Source organism: Quercus robur, chromosome 3 (genome assembly GCF_932294415.1).
Source record: "Quercus robur chromosome 3, dhQueRobu3.1, whole genome shotgun sequence".
Taxonomy (NCBI): domain Eukaryota; kingdom Viridiplantae; phylum Streptophyta; class Magnoliopsida; order Fagales; family Fagaceae; genus Quercus; species Quercus robur.
The window spans coordinates 54778709-54797465 of NC_065536.1; the positions used below are offsets into that span (position 1 = coordinate 54778709).

Sequence of the window (18757 nt, forward strand, 5' to 3'; positions counted from 1 at the left end):
CTTCGTTGCCTCTTTTGCCCTTTCCCATGGATCATCCAAATTTGGAGCCTCAAAATAATTATAAGACACAAATTCATTCTCTGGCTCCTCACTAGGGAAAATTTCCCAACCAACATGACATTAGGCAGTAAGTTCAATGTCTTCACTGTTCAATACCCATAGCACATGATGCATTGATCAGCCTAAGACTCATGAACACACTTTTTTCTTAACTGCTTATACACAAATCATTGTTTGGCACAACTTGGTAGTATGGTCCGTTAACCTGACCTCCTTCCAACCCAGACCAGTCGGTGAATGACTCACTTTCAATTAACCTTATGTGATTGCTTAAAATTCTAAAAAGCTCCCTTTCAATTTAAATATTGCCTCTCATAAAAAATTTAATACTGCCAAATTAATAGCAAATTGAAGAGAGTTTTTGTTACATCTTGTTTAATTGATTATTATTTTTGGAGTGTTAATTTTTTTAGTTATGATTTATTGTTTGTTTTTATTTTTGGATATAAGATATGAAAACTTAGTGGAAATTGTTTAAATTTGTTATTAGATAATTTTCAGTAAAAAATATTATTTGTTATATTTATTTGTATTATTGAATAAAACAGTAATTTACTTGTTTATGATGTTACGGATTGGTTCAACTGATCAGGCTAGAAAATCAAAAATCACTCCTTTTGATTAAAGATGGCCAAGTCCCTTTTGTCATCACCCTATTTTGAAGCTCTAATTTTCTTAAACTATTCGGTGTCATAAAAAATGCCATTTCACCAAGAAAACCAAAAAACATTTTGAGTTTTAACTGAAAATTCAACTGTTTTATAATCGGAGTAAAAGTGATTCCATACCAAAAAGTATTAAAAATTTCTTTCGGATTTGATTATTCAAAGTTCAAAGTAGGATTTAAATATATAACTAAAATAAAGAAATTAAACAAATTAGCCAAATTTACAATATAAAAGACTGTAAAATGTGTTGTTCACTGCAGATATTATAAGACTCTGGTATGAGCGGTATAAAAAGTTGAAACACTAGCTTCTTTTGACAACCACATACAAAATATCCTATTTCTTTGGCAGATAGATTTCCTGCTCATGGCAGCATTATCTCTATCATTTACTACCTCTGTTCCATGCTCTAAGTTTCGTAGTTGTTCAACATCACAATTTGATAGCTTAAACAGTCAGATTCGCCGTCCAAGCGTGGTTACATTTACAACAGTGTGTGAATTGAAAGAGCCACCAGCTGAGGCAGGGCTGCCGGGAAGAAATTCAAAACTTGAAATAGGGTCACCTGTTATTGTCATTGAGGCTCCCAAAATGATAAAGACTTTTGCATCAGTTCCATGCCTAAGGGTGAATTCTGGTTTAGTCAAGCCTGGTGATGTGGGAAGGTACTCTTATATATATCTATCTCTTCAATGTGTGAATTGTTGGCTTTTTTTTGTGTTGTCTTGTGGGCTAGCATTGTGGTTCTTAGTTTAAGTTTTTTAAACATGAAGGTGAAAACTACATCAATGTGTGAATATGATGCACACTACATATTATTACATTCTTATTCAGGTAAGACTTTTGCAGGATTGTGTCAAGAAAGCCTAAAGATGTATGGGCAGTTCGTCTTACCATTGGTGCGTATCTCATAGACGGGAAATATTTCAAGCCCTTGGAGCTTGATGAATGATTCGGTAGGCTATGAAAAAAGTGGAGTATTAGAGGACACCATCTTCAAGCATAAGCTGCGACAAACTTTATGGGGAAAAAATGATTGATATTTTGGGATTGTTTTCTTTCTGCTCTAGATTTTAGGTTTTTTTTTTTTTTTTTTAATGGAAATACTTTATATTAGTTGTCCTCCTATTCATGCATTCAAGGCTCACGGCTGAGCCCTTTGTTTCCACAGAGGCACAGAGCATGTAATTGGTTTTATAAGACCTTGTTAACAATGATGCATTAATGGTGCAAATATATATGGATGTATACAAAAAATGCGACATACTATAATGTTGATTATCAATAAAAAATATATATATATATATTTATATAAAAAGAAAAAAAGAAGAAGAGAAAACTAGTTGCAAGAGAGTGGCCTCAAAATATAAATTTATTGCGGTGATAATTCCATCATGCTAATTAGCCAACTAAAGTATACTCAATACAATTGTCAATAAACAGATTATTGTTTTTCTAGAGGCAACTGTTTTTGTATTAAAAGTGGCTTACCTTTGTTTTCTAAAACAAAAATACTCTTCTTCTACACTTTCATGTAACTATATATTTCTGAGTTTAATATGCATTTTAGATATATCAATATATTTTCACAGGCTTCTTCTCTCTTAACTCCATGCCAAGATCCAGCTAAGATGGGTGTGCATCATTAAGAATTTGTAAATTTCATGAAAGCATTCTTCAAAAGAGAAAATTTCATTGAGAATGTTTAAATTTCATGAAGATAAATCAACATGCTAACTATTGACTCCCTGACAAATATGCCAGAGTTCCAAAGATTGCTCATCTGGTTACATCAATGATGGAAAGAAAAAAAAAAATAAAGAACTAAAACTGAGAAGAACAAAGAATCTGTGCAAGACCAAAAAGAGAATCTGTCCAAGGCCATAACAACTCATAAAGAAAATAATCAACTCAATGTTTCATCAGGGATTTGAGATCAGCAAACCATGCAGCAAGTTATTCATCAGTATCAGCATTAGCAACAGGGTCAGATTTGGATTGACTGCATACTTCAACCAGGGGCAGTAGATCAGAAAATATTTGAGTCAATGCTTCATCTGGGGGTGTGAGATTAGCAATCCATGCATCAAAATCTTCATCAATGTCAGCATCAAGAACATGGTCAGATTTTGATTGATGACATGCTTCAACCGTGGGTGGTAGATCAGAAAATATTTGACTCAATGCTTCATCTAGGGGTGGGAGATTAGCCATCCATGCATCAAGCTCTTTATCAATGTCAGCATCAAGAACAAGGCCAGATTTTGATTGATGACATACTTCAACCATGGGTGGTAGATCAGAAAATATTTGACTCAATGTTTCATCTGGGGATGGGAGATCAGTAGTCCATCCAGCAAACTCGGCATCATCAGCACCAGCATCCAAACTTGGCATCTCAGGCTCAAGGCGCAGCCTTTTTCTGTGTTCTTGGGCGTGGGCATCTACTTGTTCATGTGATATCACAGCAGTTGTATTGAAGCTTGATGCCTCTTCAGCAGCAGCAGCAGCAGAATAAAAACATCTTTTGAACCCTCTTCCTTTGGCCTCCTCACAAACTGAACCTTTATTTTGTTGATCAGCAATATTCCATGCAACAAATTTTTCACAACTTGGCATTTCAAGCCATATTTTTCTATGTTCATCAAGTGACATCATATCAGTTGTTCCGTAGTCCTCACAAACCGACCCTTTATTTTGTTTATAAATGACGCAAAGGACTTTGTTGAGTCTTGCAGATCCTTGAACTGCTGTTTTGCCAGCAAGGGAGAACTCATGCATTATCCAATTAGTCTTGTTGAATTTTCCCGAACCAACATCCTTGGCCTTAAAAGAGAGCATCCTGTCGATCCCAATAAGATCGCCCTTAGAATCATGGATTCTTTTGGGCTTGCTTTTTTCAAGCCAGGTTCCACAAGAGGCAGCCCTGCACACACGATTGCCGGTTGTTTTGAGGTTGGTGAAGACGTAGAGCTTGCGTTGGAAGGTGTGTAAATGATAGTACGAATGAGAATCATATATTTCCCATGGAGGAATTTTGCCGTATACCTCACAATCATTGACAACACAATGATTTAGGCGACGGTGTTCTGTGCCGTCTACCTTGCTATTCAAAATGTTTATCAACTCCTCGTCCTGAGGATCAAATCTAAAACCCACACTCATCTTTCCACCAAACAAAAGAAAATTTCAAGAAACCAAGAAACCTTCTTTTCACTGATAAAATAAACAAAACACTCTCCTTGAATTCTTGCCTTGCGCAGGAAGTCTCAAACAAGAACTACGTTAGAAAAAGATATATCATATATATAGGAACTTAGGGCGGTTAAAAGTGATTAAAACTTAGTTTAAAAAAATAATTACTTTTTAAATAATTATTTAATTTGTTTATTAATTGATTACGCTAGTATTATTTATGAGTGAGAAAATCAAACTTTAGTTTTCGAGTGGGACTATAGGAATAAAAACTTATCAGCTTAAGAAAGAAAAAAAAAAAAAAAAAAAACCTAAAAACGTGTCATTCAAGTAGAATGAATTTGAGTCAGTATAGCCGAAACCCCTCTTTTTGCTGAATTATAGTCTTATATTCTTCTGACTCTCGAATGAATAAAGAACTTGTAACGCAGTCATTAGAGTGTGTTCTTCCTGGCACTATTGAAAAACATGAACGAACTCTTTTTCCTCCCAATTCTTCCTTTGAAATCCTATATGGGCTAAATTGTTTTTGTTTAATTGGATATTGGGCTATCAACTCCCTCTCAATCATATCAAATACATAAAATATTAAATAAAAACTCATAATTTAAAAGCTCCTACTAAACTCATATTCACACTCTATTTTCCCTGTGGATCTCAATAATTGTCCCTCTAAGTGTGCATTTGGTATTAGATTTTTTTTTTTTTTTTAAGAATAATAGTGCTAAATCGTATTTTAATTTGAAAAGAAAAATGAAATTTGAAAAATATTTAAATAACAGCTAAATACTGAAATCTAAACATTTTTTTTTTGTGTGTGTGTGAAATAGTTATAATATGCTGCTAAAATTAAAATGCATGAACACCAGTATTACTTTGGTTGGTCATTATGTCTCCTTTCCCAAAAAAGAAAAAAGAAAGAAAGAAATCCTTTATTTGATTATCAAAATGAGAGATCTTAATAACACTACTAATTCATGACATTTAAAGCTGCATAGCGCATTTCTGAACTGAGCTAATAAATTTGAACATGACATAGGATGTCAACAAATTTTCCAAAGATTGTGCTATGATCCATTCTATAGCCACTGAAAACCTTAAGTAATTTTCGTACCCCAATCTTATTTCTATGTTGTGGAGGGGCCAAATTGGGTGAGTTCTTATTCAATGTGATGGAGTAAAAAGTGAAATTTTATGTAAATTGTTCAGTGTTAATATTTTAAGGTTTATGCTCTACTCTAAATAAAGATAGACTCGATTTTTTTTAGCAAAATAAGCGAATCCTAACAGACCATAAGTGGGTTCCAATTAATTTTGAAATGTAGCTACTTGATTAATGGGATATATTTTGCTGATTTGTCATGGATAATCACCAATGGCGGCTCTAGAATTATTTTTAGGACAGTCAGTAAAAGATGAATTTTGGATAGGAAATGAATCTTGTAGAGCACCAGATTTCCTTACTGCAAATTTGACCAGAGTACTAGCATACAAGAGAATAAAAAATAAACTATTACTTCATTTGACATATTGGTTCATAATACAATGAATATACTAATTATTGTTGTTAAGATGAAATCTTAAAAATCATCTATTGTTTATAAATACAATAAACATATTAATTATTATTGTTAAGTGAACTTTAATTACTGTTGCTCAAAATTCTTTTATCTATTAGTTTGTCTTTACTCTTTACGATTCTTTTATTTAACAATTCAACTCAACTTTGACACTAATTGTTCTTTGTAATTTTATTAAGTGTGTGTTTGAGTTTTGGTTATAAAGCGAGCTTATCGCTCTCTTTTTTGTCCTGCTATATGCGGGTTCTATGTGAGTCGCTACTTGTTCTATTTAGCTTTTAACTTTTATTTATGCTGCTTTCAGCAAAAGTAAGCTAAGTTGTTCCCAAGTGGACTAAGAAAATTTTTGTTCTGTTAACATTTGCTTTTGTCTTCATCCAATCACTCTCAACCTATCCCATTCCCCTAGTCCCTACTCAACAAATAACAAATTAAAAACACATTTATATTTAGCAACTATTTTTTTTCAAGGTTTTAGATCAACTTGGTTTGTTGTTTGGGCTTTTTCTTTCTTTAAAAATGCTAAGATATTGGTAAGAGGATCATATTAAATTTTATTTCAACTATACTTTGAAAAAAAATAAGGTCAGATTGTTGAAAATTTTATTTAAGGGTCAAAACAAAATAAAAATAAAAATATTATCTATAATATATATATTTTTTGCAAGTCAGCTAGCGCCAGCCCTGTTAATCACAGAAAATTACTAGATACTCTTAGAGTAGAGAAACATAGTACTCCTTTATCTTATATGAATGGTGAATATTATCATATAAATCTAATTAATGCGAGAGAGGAAATATCACATTGTAAAACTTTGAGAATATTGAATAACTACTTGTTTAGTAACCTATTTTCCCAATTGCAATAAATAATTTGTTCCTTCATAAATTAAATAGGAATTGTTCTATATGGCTGTCCACAAAGGCTAAATAGGAATTGTTCTATATGGCTGTCCACAAAGGCAAAATACAAGAAAAAGTGCCTCTAAGGCAGTAGCTCCTATGACACATTACAACTAGTTCAAACTTCCAAAGCTTGAAGCACAATACAAAGTGCTTTGAAGCACAATATAAAGCCATCGGATAAAAAAAAAAAAATCAAGAAAGGAGGTGATATCATAGTCCCTATCCAACATCACCATCTTTGAGACATTGGCTTGCAATTACTCTCTTTTTTACTTTAAAGCTGCAAGCAAGAGACGGACCAAAAAATGTTCAAAGTTACTAATGGCAACCATGGTACCATCTATTGCAGCTCTATGTTGTTATCCATAGCGGCTTCAACCTCAGAAAATGATGCATTGGTATTGGCCTCGAGAATGAAAGTCCCAACAATAGCACCACAATTGTCTAAGCCAAAGTCATCTTACAAGAAACCATAGTAAAGCTCGCTCAATATACTATTATATGCAATCAAGAAAAGAAAACGGAGAAGAACTGTGACTTACTAAGTGAGTTACAAGTTCCAACTCAATAATGGTGTAGCCTTCTAAAGAACACTTATTCTACACAAAAGGGAAAAGTGGCGCACTTGCCAAAGAAGTTGTGGCTTCGTTCTCAAACAAATGAAATTGCTGTCCATGTACCATTTTCAGTATGTTACAACAATGTAGAAAGAATAGTGGCTGTGACATTGCCACATGCAAAAGCATCTCGGCATAACGAGTCTTATTATATAATATACTATTATAGACGAGCATCAAAGAAGAACCTCCCACTTGCTTACAAGTTGCGTTATTCATCTCTATAAGCATGTACAACATCCATCTTACAAGGCGTCTTCTCATGCTATTATGGTCAATTTTTCCCATCAAGGCCTAAGATGCGAAGGCTATTATGGATGGGTAGTACCATGATCAAACAATAGACACTCTATGGAAGTCATTAATCATGGCTTTGCCAACACTTTTCTCATCATTACAACAGGCATGAAGTGAAAACAACTTGTGACTCTACATTTTTATTCACATTCGCCACAAGAACACAATACTAGGGACTACCAGCACATATAGTAACTATGTCATGCCTCTATATTATATTGCCAAGTGATATCTTTGCTCTGTTCCATCTCAAATAAGCTGTCCTAAGGCGACTAGTGGTTGCTCATGGATATGGTTTCATCAAAACTAATCTTGGCAAACACAATCTCACCAAGTTGCCCAATAATAAAGCAACTAAAAAATTGAAGCATCGTTAATGTCTCATTCATCATCATCTCCTTATCTGGACCCAATTCACCCATTCAAATTTACAGCAAACAATGGGGACAATTTACCTCCAACAAGATGGCCAACTCAAAGTCAAGCATAGTTGCATTGAAAACTAATTTCCAAGCCTTGCCACTATTGGAAATAATGGGTGTCGGGTTCGAAATGAGCTTCGACTTCAATGAGAATAACGGCTCAACCTTTTGAACCAGTATATCAACAATAGGATGTCGCTTCCAACATCATCCTCCTATAACAAAGTGTCCATCCTTTTTGACGAAGGTTCCTTCCTCTTTTTTTTTTTTTTTTGACGAAGGTTCCTTCCTCTTCGCCAAATAGCATTGCTAAGCCAAAATTAGTACAGATGGTCCTGCAGCCGTAGACAAGAACCTATCACAAACCTCCATTAACATCATCGATGGAACAACTCTACTCTTTATTGATAGGTTTCCGCTTTCTTTAGCAATGGTACTTCGTCCCATATAAATCCTGACATTTTGAACAGTGGACTGTGCTAAGCTCTTCAAATTTATGCCCTTCACCAACGGAGATCTCATCTTTTTCACCTCAACTATCTCATCTCTCCCCTTAGGTTTGGGTAGCATGAGTGATGAAGGCTTAGAGGTGGGCTTGTGAAAGCCAAAAAAAAAAAAATATATATATATATATATATATTATGAAGAAAAAAAATTCTAAAGCTACATGTGTGATGCAAACCTCAATCAACACGCTTTGAGACCTAACAAATAATATTGGAATACTTGCCCAAGAATGCTAAAATTCAAATTTTGATAGAAACCCTAACCCAACGTTCATAAGTGAAACGCAAACCAAAAGTACAAGTAACAGTCCTCGACCCAATGATTATAACTGAATTATGAACCAAAGGTATAAAATTTGAATGCCACAAGGAAGAATCCCTGATAAATTCACAGTTCTTGAAAAACCAAAAGAAGAGGAAAACCTCACGTTTTTCTAATTTTTATTCAATAATCCTTTATTACAATGAGTGCATACTATTTATAAGACATGACTGAAAATAGGAAAATATAAAAAATAAAAAAGTACTAAATAATAAAAGCCTAAATTAAAGTTGATTTGGTCTAAAATTAGCAATTCTAAAATAGGAAAATAGCTTTAAAAAAAATGTTCTAAATAATAGAAGCCTAAAATTAAGGTAGATTTGGTTTGAAATTAGCAGCTCCAGAATAGGAAAAATATCTATTACTTGATATGGACTTGGAAAGTCAATCAGCCATTAATCCATACCATAAATCACGCCCAATTAAGATCAACCCTCAACAGCTTAGAATGTCCTGTGTTAGAATCAGCCCAAATATCTTGAATCAGCCCATTAAGTGCTTCTTTGATCTTCTTGAATCTTACTCTAGCAATATGCCCAACTAAAACATGCAATGGATCCTTTAATGCTTGTTGATTCTATCAATGAGGACATAAAAATCAAGGAGTGTTACGGGTTGAAACTATCATTTGGACACAAGTCAATTTACTTGAACTTCACGATCCATGACATCTTGACATATATGAGCTTCTTTGACCCAAGAGTTTTCTACAGGTGGACTCCACGAGTCACGATATATTTACAAACGGGCTTCATAAACTCATATCTTCTCAACAAAAAATAAATCATTTGGGTAAACTAATTCCCAAACTCACAACATTTACAAGCAATGGGAAACCTCAATTACTCACACGCGTGCCACAAGTGCTATGTGTGCTCAAGGGGCTAACATTGATACCCATTTTTGTGACAAATTTTATACAAGCCCAACTTCCTTTTGGGCTCAATTCATGGATTTTATTATATTTTATTCTTTTAAGCATGGCTCAAACCCATGTAACATATTGAGGGACATTGAGGAAGTGTGATTTTGAGGGTATGAGTTGGTTTCTTTCGGATCTTTTGCATGAGGCAGCCCATGCGTGCTACCAAGCGGGTAAGGGACACTGGTTGCACCTTAGGCTCATGGAGAAGGATTTATACCTAAAATTTCCACCCCAAAAGAACTATTATACTTTGGCTGTCTATTGCCCAAAGTTTTTGCCCTAACCATTTTTGCCTTTAAAACATAGTTGGCTCTCATTGGCCAACTCCAGCTACTAGTCCTCACTTAGGTGAGTATTCCAATAATTTGAAATGGTTGACAAAAGGCAGCTAATTAGAGCAAACTCCTTTATTTCCAAAATTATGTAAAAAGCAACCAACTTATTTCCTAAATATAAAGCAAACTACACCAAATCATGGAAATAGCACTTAGAAGGTCCAAAGCCTCTCTCTCTACCCAAAACCTAGTCATTAGCAACACTCCAAATTCAATATAAAACTCTCTCTTTAGCTCAAAAACCCACCAACCACGTTTTACCCACATAACTGAAACTTTAGAGCAAAAGCTCATTCAGCCCGCCAACATTCTTACCATTCTGAAGTTTAGGAGTGGAAATATGGGTATAGGGGAGTCTTTCCTCTCTTTCGCACAAACTCTTTTGATTTCCTCTTCTTGCTGATTGTGGGTTGAAATTTTAGACTTGTGTACTTTTTCATCATTTTCTAGAATTTCAGTTATGGCATTTCAATTTCTCTCTTATTAAAGCACTATTAGCCTTTGTTTATTTTACATTTGGAATTTTGGGCTTGACTCTCCACAAATAAACACTTCTAAAGAACCCAAGGAGAGAATTGGGCCGTTTTGGCATTTTTTGGCCTTTGTCGCAAAACATCCCTGACATTAGGCTTTGAGGCCCAATACAGTGCCATGTTTTTTTATTTCCATTGAACTTTCTCTATCTAATTATTTAATTATTAAAAAAAAATAAAGAGTATTATCCTTTTCAATAGTCCATTAATTCAGTTATTCAATGGAAGATGGGGGATTTAAGCCCTAATTCTTCTTATAAAGGTAAGTAAACAATTTTGAACATCAGTTTTCTTTTAGTTAGTCATTACCCCTTCTCCCACCAAATAAAGAAAAAAAAATGAATGAATGAAAAAAATCCTTTATTTCATCATCGAAATCATAGCTCTTCTTAAATAACACAACAAATTCAAGACATTTACAACCACAAGATATCCATTATAGTGCATTTTCCTAGCTAATAATTTTAAACATGATGTGAACAAATAGCCCACAGATTTTCTTACGATCCATTAAACAATTGTCAAATGGAAAAAATATTATGATAAATTTTAATTACTTACCAAAAAATTTCAAAAAAATTGTCATACCCACTCTCTCATCCATGTGTTTTAGTGGCCCTATATCAAGTGAATGGTTGTTTACTATGAGTTTGGGAAGCGCATTTTGCACGTTTCTTAGTGCAGTTGCATTAAGTTCTTTGTGTGGGTCTCATGCACTGCGTTTCTTAGTACAAATTTCAGCAAATTTTTATTTAAAATTGGATCCTATGACATTTTTCACACCTTTAAAAATTATTTTTCTATAGTGTTTTTAGTTTTTAGTAATAAGCGGTATCCAAATAAACCCTTAATATGATGGAATATGTGAATTTTTTATCTAGCAGAACTAAAAAAAATTATGAAGAAAGGTGTGAGAAATAGTGAGTGGTTGAACTAAACTACAAGTTATCTTTTCACAACTAATCATTTTGTTTTAGTCAACGAAATAAAAGTTGGGATTACTAAGCTGAGAAAGGCATTTCAAAGGAGTCTAAATCTTCTATCTTACTCTTTCTGCTCCACTATATACTCCACAAAAGAAAATATGCCACATGTTCATTTATTTAATTAAATACTAAATTTATGCCTTCTATTATTTCAATTTCCTAAATATGATGGGTTATATATATATTTATATATATTAGGAAATTGAAATAATAGAATGCATAAATTTAGTATTTAATTAAATAGATGAACATGTGGCATGTTTTTGTTTGTGGAGTATATAGTGGAGTAGGAAGTGTGGGATAAAAGATTCGGACTCATTTCAATGGATAGAGAATAGCCTTAGAATAATGTATAAATGATCATCTTAAATGAGTTTCAATTGATGATGAAATGCTAGCTACTTGGTCAATGGAAGACCTAGCTAATTATCATGCTTAATCATGGAAATTTTTAGGTATTCCCTCCTATAATATGTGAATGGCAAATTTAACTACAAATTTAATTAGTGTTAAATTACTGATTGTTCCAAAATATTAAATTATCAGGATATATATGGTAAATTTAATTATTTAACGACACAATTCTAATACTCTCTCTCACATGTGGGCCAAAATTACTTTTTAATAGGTGAGACCCAACACGTGGAATTTTAAATGAGAGGTAGAGTAGAGAAGATAAGGATTGAACTTAGGATTTTATACTCTAATACCAATATTAAACTAAGAGCATTCTAAATAAAATGTGAACTTTATTGATGAATCAAGAAAGAATAGAAAGCTTAATTAAGTTACACTAATGTTTTGATATATATATAGAGAGAGAGAGTATAAGTCACTCCATAAGTATTATGTACTTGTGGGGTGTGGGAGGTAAGGGTCAGGATTCAAGTCTCTAGAAAGAAGTTTCACATACATATACATTTAGATTAAGTTAATGTAGAATTTCTATGTTGTATAAAAAAAGAGAGCATATCACTGTATTTTAAGAATATTGAATAATTACTTGGTTGGTCACTTGTTTTCTCAATATATTTGTATAGTGCATGCAAGAAGTGAGAAAAATAAATTTTAATAAAAATAAAATGGAATAGAAAGAGATAGATTAAAAAAAAATTCTAGTTTCCTAGTCTATTTGAAATCTATTAAATAAAATGAAAAATAAAATAGTTTTACTATTAATTTCTTACATTTTATTTATTTCCTTTTTAAATAGGGATGGCATCTATGGATCTTCTAACAAAGATATACAATGTTCAAGTTTTTCTTTACCAACTATTGAATTATTAGCCAAAAGTCTTGTAACTGAATTGGCATCTCCTCATGTACAAAGTACTTGGGAGTTTAGAGGGGAAAGAGTTCGAGCTGCGAGATTAACAGTATGTTGTAATTATTTCTCAAAAAAAAATATTGAATTATTAAATAAATAAAAAAGAGTGACGAAAAATTCATTTCTCTTAATTATTGAGGAAAATGATCTTCCCTATAACTTGTTCCAATACTCTCTCTCGAAAACTCTCAAACAGAAGATAATGGTGGGATCCACTATTCCTTTCAGTTCTTTTCCTCCATTTCCTTGTCCTAATCAAAGTTGTTAAAATATCATGAAAAGCTAGAACCCCTAAACAATAAGTGAAAGATACTGAAAATTAAGCTCACTGACCTAGTATGCATAACATGCATGTATATATGTAGGGTATATACGTACGGTAATTTACCTTCTTACCCTCTCCATAGCCAAGTCGACATCCATGAAAGTCAAAGAAAATACATAACCACCCACACAAAAGCTAATAGGCTTTTGTATCAACTGTACGTTGGAGTGTGCCAAAGAGGGCTGTTTCCTCTTTGTTACCGTGGAAACTCTTAAACTTAGAAAGCTTCATACCTTTCTTCTATGCAGCTATACACGCTTTGGTTTACAAAGTAAAACTGGCAATCCCATCTTCACTTAATTCTTTCCTATAAATACTTGGTTAACATCAACCTTCATCTTCATCTCCTTCTTGCTTATAATATTCTTCTTTATCTGTTCTTTCTTTGCTCTGTTCTCTGAGTCTTATTCATTCACTCTTTACAGTATTGGGGTATTTCATATTTGGGTTGTAGCTTAACTATGGCAACCATCAAATTTTGCTTGGTTTTCTTTGTTACTATGTCTATGATGGTGTCAATGTCGCTGACAATGCCATCACTCAAAGTGGATTACTATCAATCAACTTGTCTTTCTGCAGAGACCATTGTGAGAAACACCGTGAACAAAGCTGTGTCAAGCAACCCTGGCCTAGCCGCTGGCCTCATCAGAATGCATTTTCGTTGATTGTTTTGTCAGGGTACGTTAGCTCTTTGTAACAGCAACTAACGTGTTATATGTTCAACAGAATCTGTACCTAAATTTATAGCCCCTTCTCCTTTTCCCTTTTTTTTTTCCTCCGCTAAAAGAATCTACCTTTATATTATACGTTACTTAGAGACTGTTTGGTTCATCAATTTCTATAACTCAAATTTCTGTTTTTATAACTCATAACTCAAAAATAGTGAGACCTATAGCTAAAAGTCCGTTTGGCACTGCCGTAACTCTGTTTTCATAACTCAGTTCTCTGATTTTTGAGTTATGAGTTATGAAAACTGAAAACAAATTTTAGTTATTTTTAGTTTCCATAACTCTATTTTCAATGATATTTTTGTAAATAACACTACATGGAAGGACTCACTGTCAAACTTAGCCGCAACTTTTGACCCCTTTTTTTTTTTTTCCCTTCACTGGGTTCGGTGTGTGTGTTTCTTCATCTTTTTTTTTTTTTTTTTTTTTTTTTTTTTTTTTTTTTTTTTTTTCACTAGGTTCGGTGAGTTTGGGTACATCTAATGACAGGTATGACGCCCACAAATAGTGTGAAAAATATTGAGTGATGACAAGTGAGTAATGGTGCCAAACGGGTAGGGTATTTTAAGTGATGAATGATGAGTGACGGAAATTGAGTGATGAAAAAAAAGCATCCAAACAAGGCCTTAATTACCAAACTGTAAGAGTTAATTAACATTTTCTATGTTATCTATGGCAGGGTTGTTATGCCTTTGTCCTACTTGACTCAACTCTCGGAAATCCAGCGGAGAAAGACAGTCCAGTCAACAATCCAAGTTTAAGAGGTTTTGAAGTGATATTTGATGCAAAGGCTGAACTTGAAGCTCAATGCCCACAAACAATCTCCTGTGCAAACATTATTGCATTTGCTGCTCACAACAATACTTACAAATTAAGTTGGAGGCATAAGTTACAAAGTTCCATCAGGACGTCGGGATGGCAAGGTATCACGTGAAGAAGAGCCTATTCAAAACTTTCCACCACCTAACTTCAATGCTTAGCAACTAGACCAAAGATTTGCACAAAAAGGACTTAGTCTTGATGAAATGGTGACACTTTCTGGGGCACATTCTGTAGGAAGGTCACATTGTTCTTCTTTCTCAAAGCGTTTATACACTTTCAATGAAACAAATCCACAAGACCCTTCAATGGATCCTGTATTTGCAAGAGACTTAAAGACCAAGTGTCTATAAAATACTGGCAATGATGATCCTACTGTGCCACTTGATGTACTTACACCATATAGGCTTGATAATAAGTACTATATAAATTTGAAAAATCACCATGGCTAATTGACCTTTGATCAATCTCTTTTGAGCAGCCTTTCAACGGTTGGAATTGTCAGGAATAATGCAAGGCAAGGTGAAACATGGGCTTATAAATTTGCTGCAGCTATGGTGAAAATGGGTTGCGTTGATTTGCTTACAAGAAGCAGTCAGGATGAGATCAGGAAAAATTGTAGGTTTGTGAACTAGATATTATAAGTTTATTGCTCTGAGTCATGTGACAATTGAAATTATTTTGTATTATTTACTATTGATTCAAGAGTAAATTAATTCTTTTGTAAGTGTTTTGAACAAATATTGTTGAGAAATTAAAGGGATAAACTCGTATTTGTTAGATGTTACAATATCTACATAGCGTTCGTGCATGGAACTTATAAATTATGTTCATTGCTTTATTTGTAACCTTGTTTTATAATTTTATTATTATCTTTTGAAAAAAATCATAAAAAAATGTTTGTAGTAGTGATTGCAACACAAAAAAAAATAAAAAAAAAAATAAAAAATTTTGAAAGAGCTATTGTCTAATTAGCTTACCTGCACTTACAGATTTTGATTTTTCATTCAACCAAAATTCAATGTATAACTCTCTACCTTTTTTATATAATAAATAAGGGAATCAAATTATGTTCTCCCTTTTGGGAGAATCAAACAATACTATTTAGTTAGAAGGCTCTTGATAGTTGTCCTTCTATCTTTAGCACTTACATGAAAGTGCTATTTCGACCAAAAGTGGCAAAATTAATTGTTCAAACTTCTCATTTTATTAATTTCACCAACTATTGAGCAATAAATTATGTGAAACATTGAATTTATGTTAAACTAATCCATTTTTTAGAGTCTAATTTACTTTCAAATGATGTAAATCTCATTTTACTATATAATGGTTGTTGAAGGCCATTTGTAGAGGTCCAGGTAGACAGAAAAGCCCAATAAGGAGGTCTACAAAGCATTGACAAGATAGATAACAAAAAAACCCATTAAGCCCAAGCGGTAGGAATAATAGATCACAGGCCTAACAAATAAATAAATGGGTCTTGAAGAGGCAAGCATGCTCAAAGAAGCCAGGAAAGAAAGAAATAGCATCCCATGGGCAGTGTATGAGGTAGAAAAGTGAGAAAGGGTCACCGCATGCCCAAGGCAATGCAAACTAAGAGAGTAAGGGGTTTATGGCAGGCTGTAGACACCCCATTTTACAACTTGCATTTAACCAACCAGTAGATCTTCAGATTTGTGATACAAAACAAATCTTGATGTTCTAACGATCATAATGGTATGTCATGGGTTTTGATCAGACCACCTGATCAAAAGTTATCATACAAACAATTTTCAATGATCATGACTCGCCTATACGATGGGCCTGATCACATCCCATTCTGAACACTTAATTTTGATTGGTTCTCACAAGAATTAATTAATTAAGTGTGATTTTTTATAGGATTTCATTTTATTTAATTTTTTTAAGAAATAATAAAAAATGTTTTTCTTTATGGAATCTTATCTGCTCTTTTTAAAAAAAAAAAAAAAAAAAATTCTGCAGATATGATCCATGAAAAATTCAAAAAAACAGAAAAATGCTCAAAAAAAGTCATTATCTTCAGCAGTAACTTGAATTGCATTTTTGGTCAGAAAAAAATTGAAATTTGGATTTCTCTATTTCTATAAAAGTTGTAGAGAATTAAATTTCCTTTCAAAAAACATCAATCCTGAATCAATTGGAATTTTTAGCAGCAAGTTATGACCAAAATACGAAACAGGTGCAGAAGACAACACGAATTCAGCATTATCTTCAATTTTCTCTCAAAATTACAAATGAGTTCAATGTCAAATCTGTTCAAGCCTATCTAATAGACTTATCCTTTCCCTTTGCTTCAGAAGAAATATTTTTGAAAAATAAATTGGGTAAAGAAACATATACAGCCTATGAAAAAATTCAAAAATGCTCAAAAGACGTTACTATTTTCAGCAGCAATTGAAACACATTTTTGGCATAGATAACGTTGAAATTTGGCTTTCTCTATTTCTGAAAAAGTTGTAGATAATTGAATTTCCTTTCAAAAAACACCCATCTTGAATCAATTGGAATTTTTAGCGGAAAATTAGAGCCAAAATACGAAGCAGGTGCAGCATCATTTCAAAATTTGAATGGGGATCAACACCAAATCCGTCCCCAGCTCATTTAAACAGATTATCTCCTCCCTTAGCTTCAGAAGAAAGCTAATAACAGATTATCTCCTCCCTAAGCCATCCCTTCCCCTATAAATAGAGAAGACCTCTTCCATTTTCTGGACCCCGAATTCCCTCTAGAGAGCTAGTGAGAAAGTAGAAAAAAAAACTATTGAGCAACCATTGTTCTTACTTTGGTTGTAGTTGAGTACTTTCTTACTTTCTCCCTAGCCCTTTAGGTGATCATTTCCCCTTTTAATTTACGTTGGTAAGTAGTTAACTTTTTTTTTTATTCTTTATACATGCTAGAATAAATGCTTACAAATCATTATTCACTTCTTTTATGCTATGCTTGGATGAACATGCCTATGTCTTATTGGTTTTCTCTTACATGCTTAGATGAACATTTCTAGGCCCATACACAATTTTCTTTTGAATGCTTAGATGAGCACTTCTAGGCTAAAACACAAATTTCTCTTTAATACCTAGCTAGATGAACATGCATAGGTAGTTGTTTTATATTTTTAAATGCTTGAACAAACATGTCAAAGTATTTTGATTTTGTCTAGATAAACATGTCTAGGGTTTTTCTTTTACTTCTCTTCATAATTGCTTGGATGATCAAATATGCTTAAAGGTTTTATTTTTATTTGCTTCTCTTTGCAATTATGTTGATGACAAATAACATGACAATTTTGTTTTCCCTCACATGCTTAGATGAACATGTCTAGGCTAGGAATTCTTTATTTATATTGATCTCTTGGATGAACATGCCATTACCTTCATTTTTTGGTATCTAACAAGTTTTATTTTATTTTATTTTATTTTTCTTTATGTCAAATTCCCCTAAAATATATTTATTTACACTTCCTGCAAATCACATGTTTATATGACATATTCTTTGTATTTGTTTGACATGATATGACATTGGCCACCTTAACCTAGGAGACTAGTTTTACCGGGCAAGATGGGTGCTTAATCCCTTCTTATCTCGTAAATTAGCCTCCGAACTAAGATCAAGGGTTCTAGACAATGTTCTTGTATATACAATTTTACCTTTTTTAGAATGTAACTAGGAAATAAAGCAATGTAATTCACTTTTCTTAGATTGTACCTAGGACAAAAAGCATTGTAAATTTGTGTTACAAAATTCGATGTAAATTGTCATATACATTAATACAACAGAAGTATTTTTCATTAAAGGTTTTCTTGTTTTTCCTTTTTAAATTAAATAAGTGGCGACTCTATGTAAAACCCTCGATCTAGGGGGGAGCACATTTTTACACAGACCCATGAACCCCAAAGATAAGAATAAGGTTATTGGGCCGGAGAAGCCCAATGAAGTTAGTAAAAAGCTCATGGGAGTGTGAAATTAGCAAACGGGCCGAGGAAGCCCAAAGAAAGCAATTGGGCCGTGGATGCCCAAAGGAAAGCCCAAAAGGACATAGGAGCCCATGAGTAAAAGCAAAACAGTGCCTACAATAGGCCACTGAGAAAAGGGATAAACGGTTGACCCAAAAAGAGGTACAGTAGAATTAAGTTATTACAGCAGGAATAACAGTCCAACATTGCAGGCAATAAAGAAAGTCAAGAGTGG

The 18757-nt window shown here is 33.3% G+C and overlaps 2 protein-coding genes and 1 pseudogene across 2 annotated transcripts; 2 read left to right on the forward strand and 1 right to left on the reverse strand.

The window, feature by feature from the left end:
* The first annotated feature begins 1022 nt into the window (after positions 1–1022).
* On the forward strand, positions 1023–1966 carry LOC126718411 (protein CHLORORESPIRATORY REDUCTION 42, chloroplastic). The gene is made up of 2 exons (XM_050420582.1): positions 1023–1393; positions 1578–1966. Exons 1-2 carry the CDS (start codon positions 1095–1097, stop codon positions 1678–1680), a joined length of 402 nt encoding a protein of 133 aa, XP_050276539.1. The 5' UTR covers positions 1023–1094; the 3' UTR covers positions 1681–1966.
* A 718-nt stretch (positions 1967–2684) lies between these two features.
* Positions 2685–3893, reverse strand: LOC126719798 (NAC domain-containing protein 82-like). The gene has a single exon (XM_050422314.1). The coding sequence runs from the start codon at positions 3891–3893 to the stop codon at positions 2685–2687; it is 1209 nt and encodes a 402-aa protein (XP_050278271.1).
* A 9572-nt stretch (positions 3894–13465) lies between these two features.
* Positions 13466–15186, forward strand: LOC126719799 (peroxidase 5-like; annotated as a pseudogene).
* The last annotated feature ends 3571 nt before the right edge of the window (positions 15187–18757 follow it).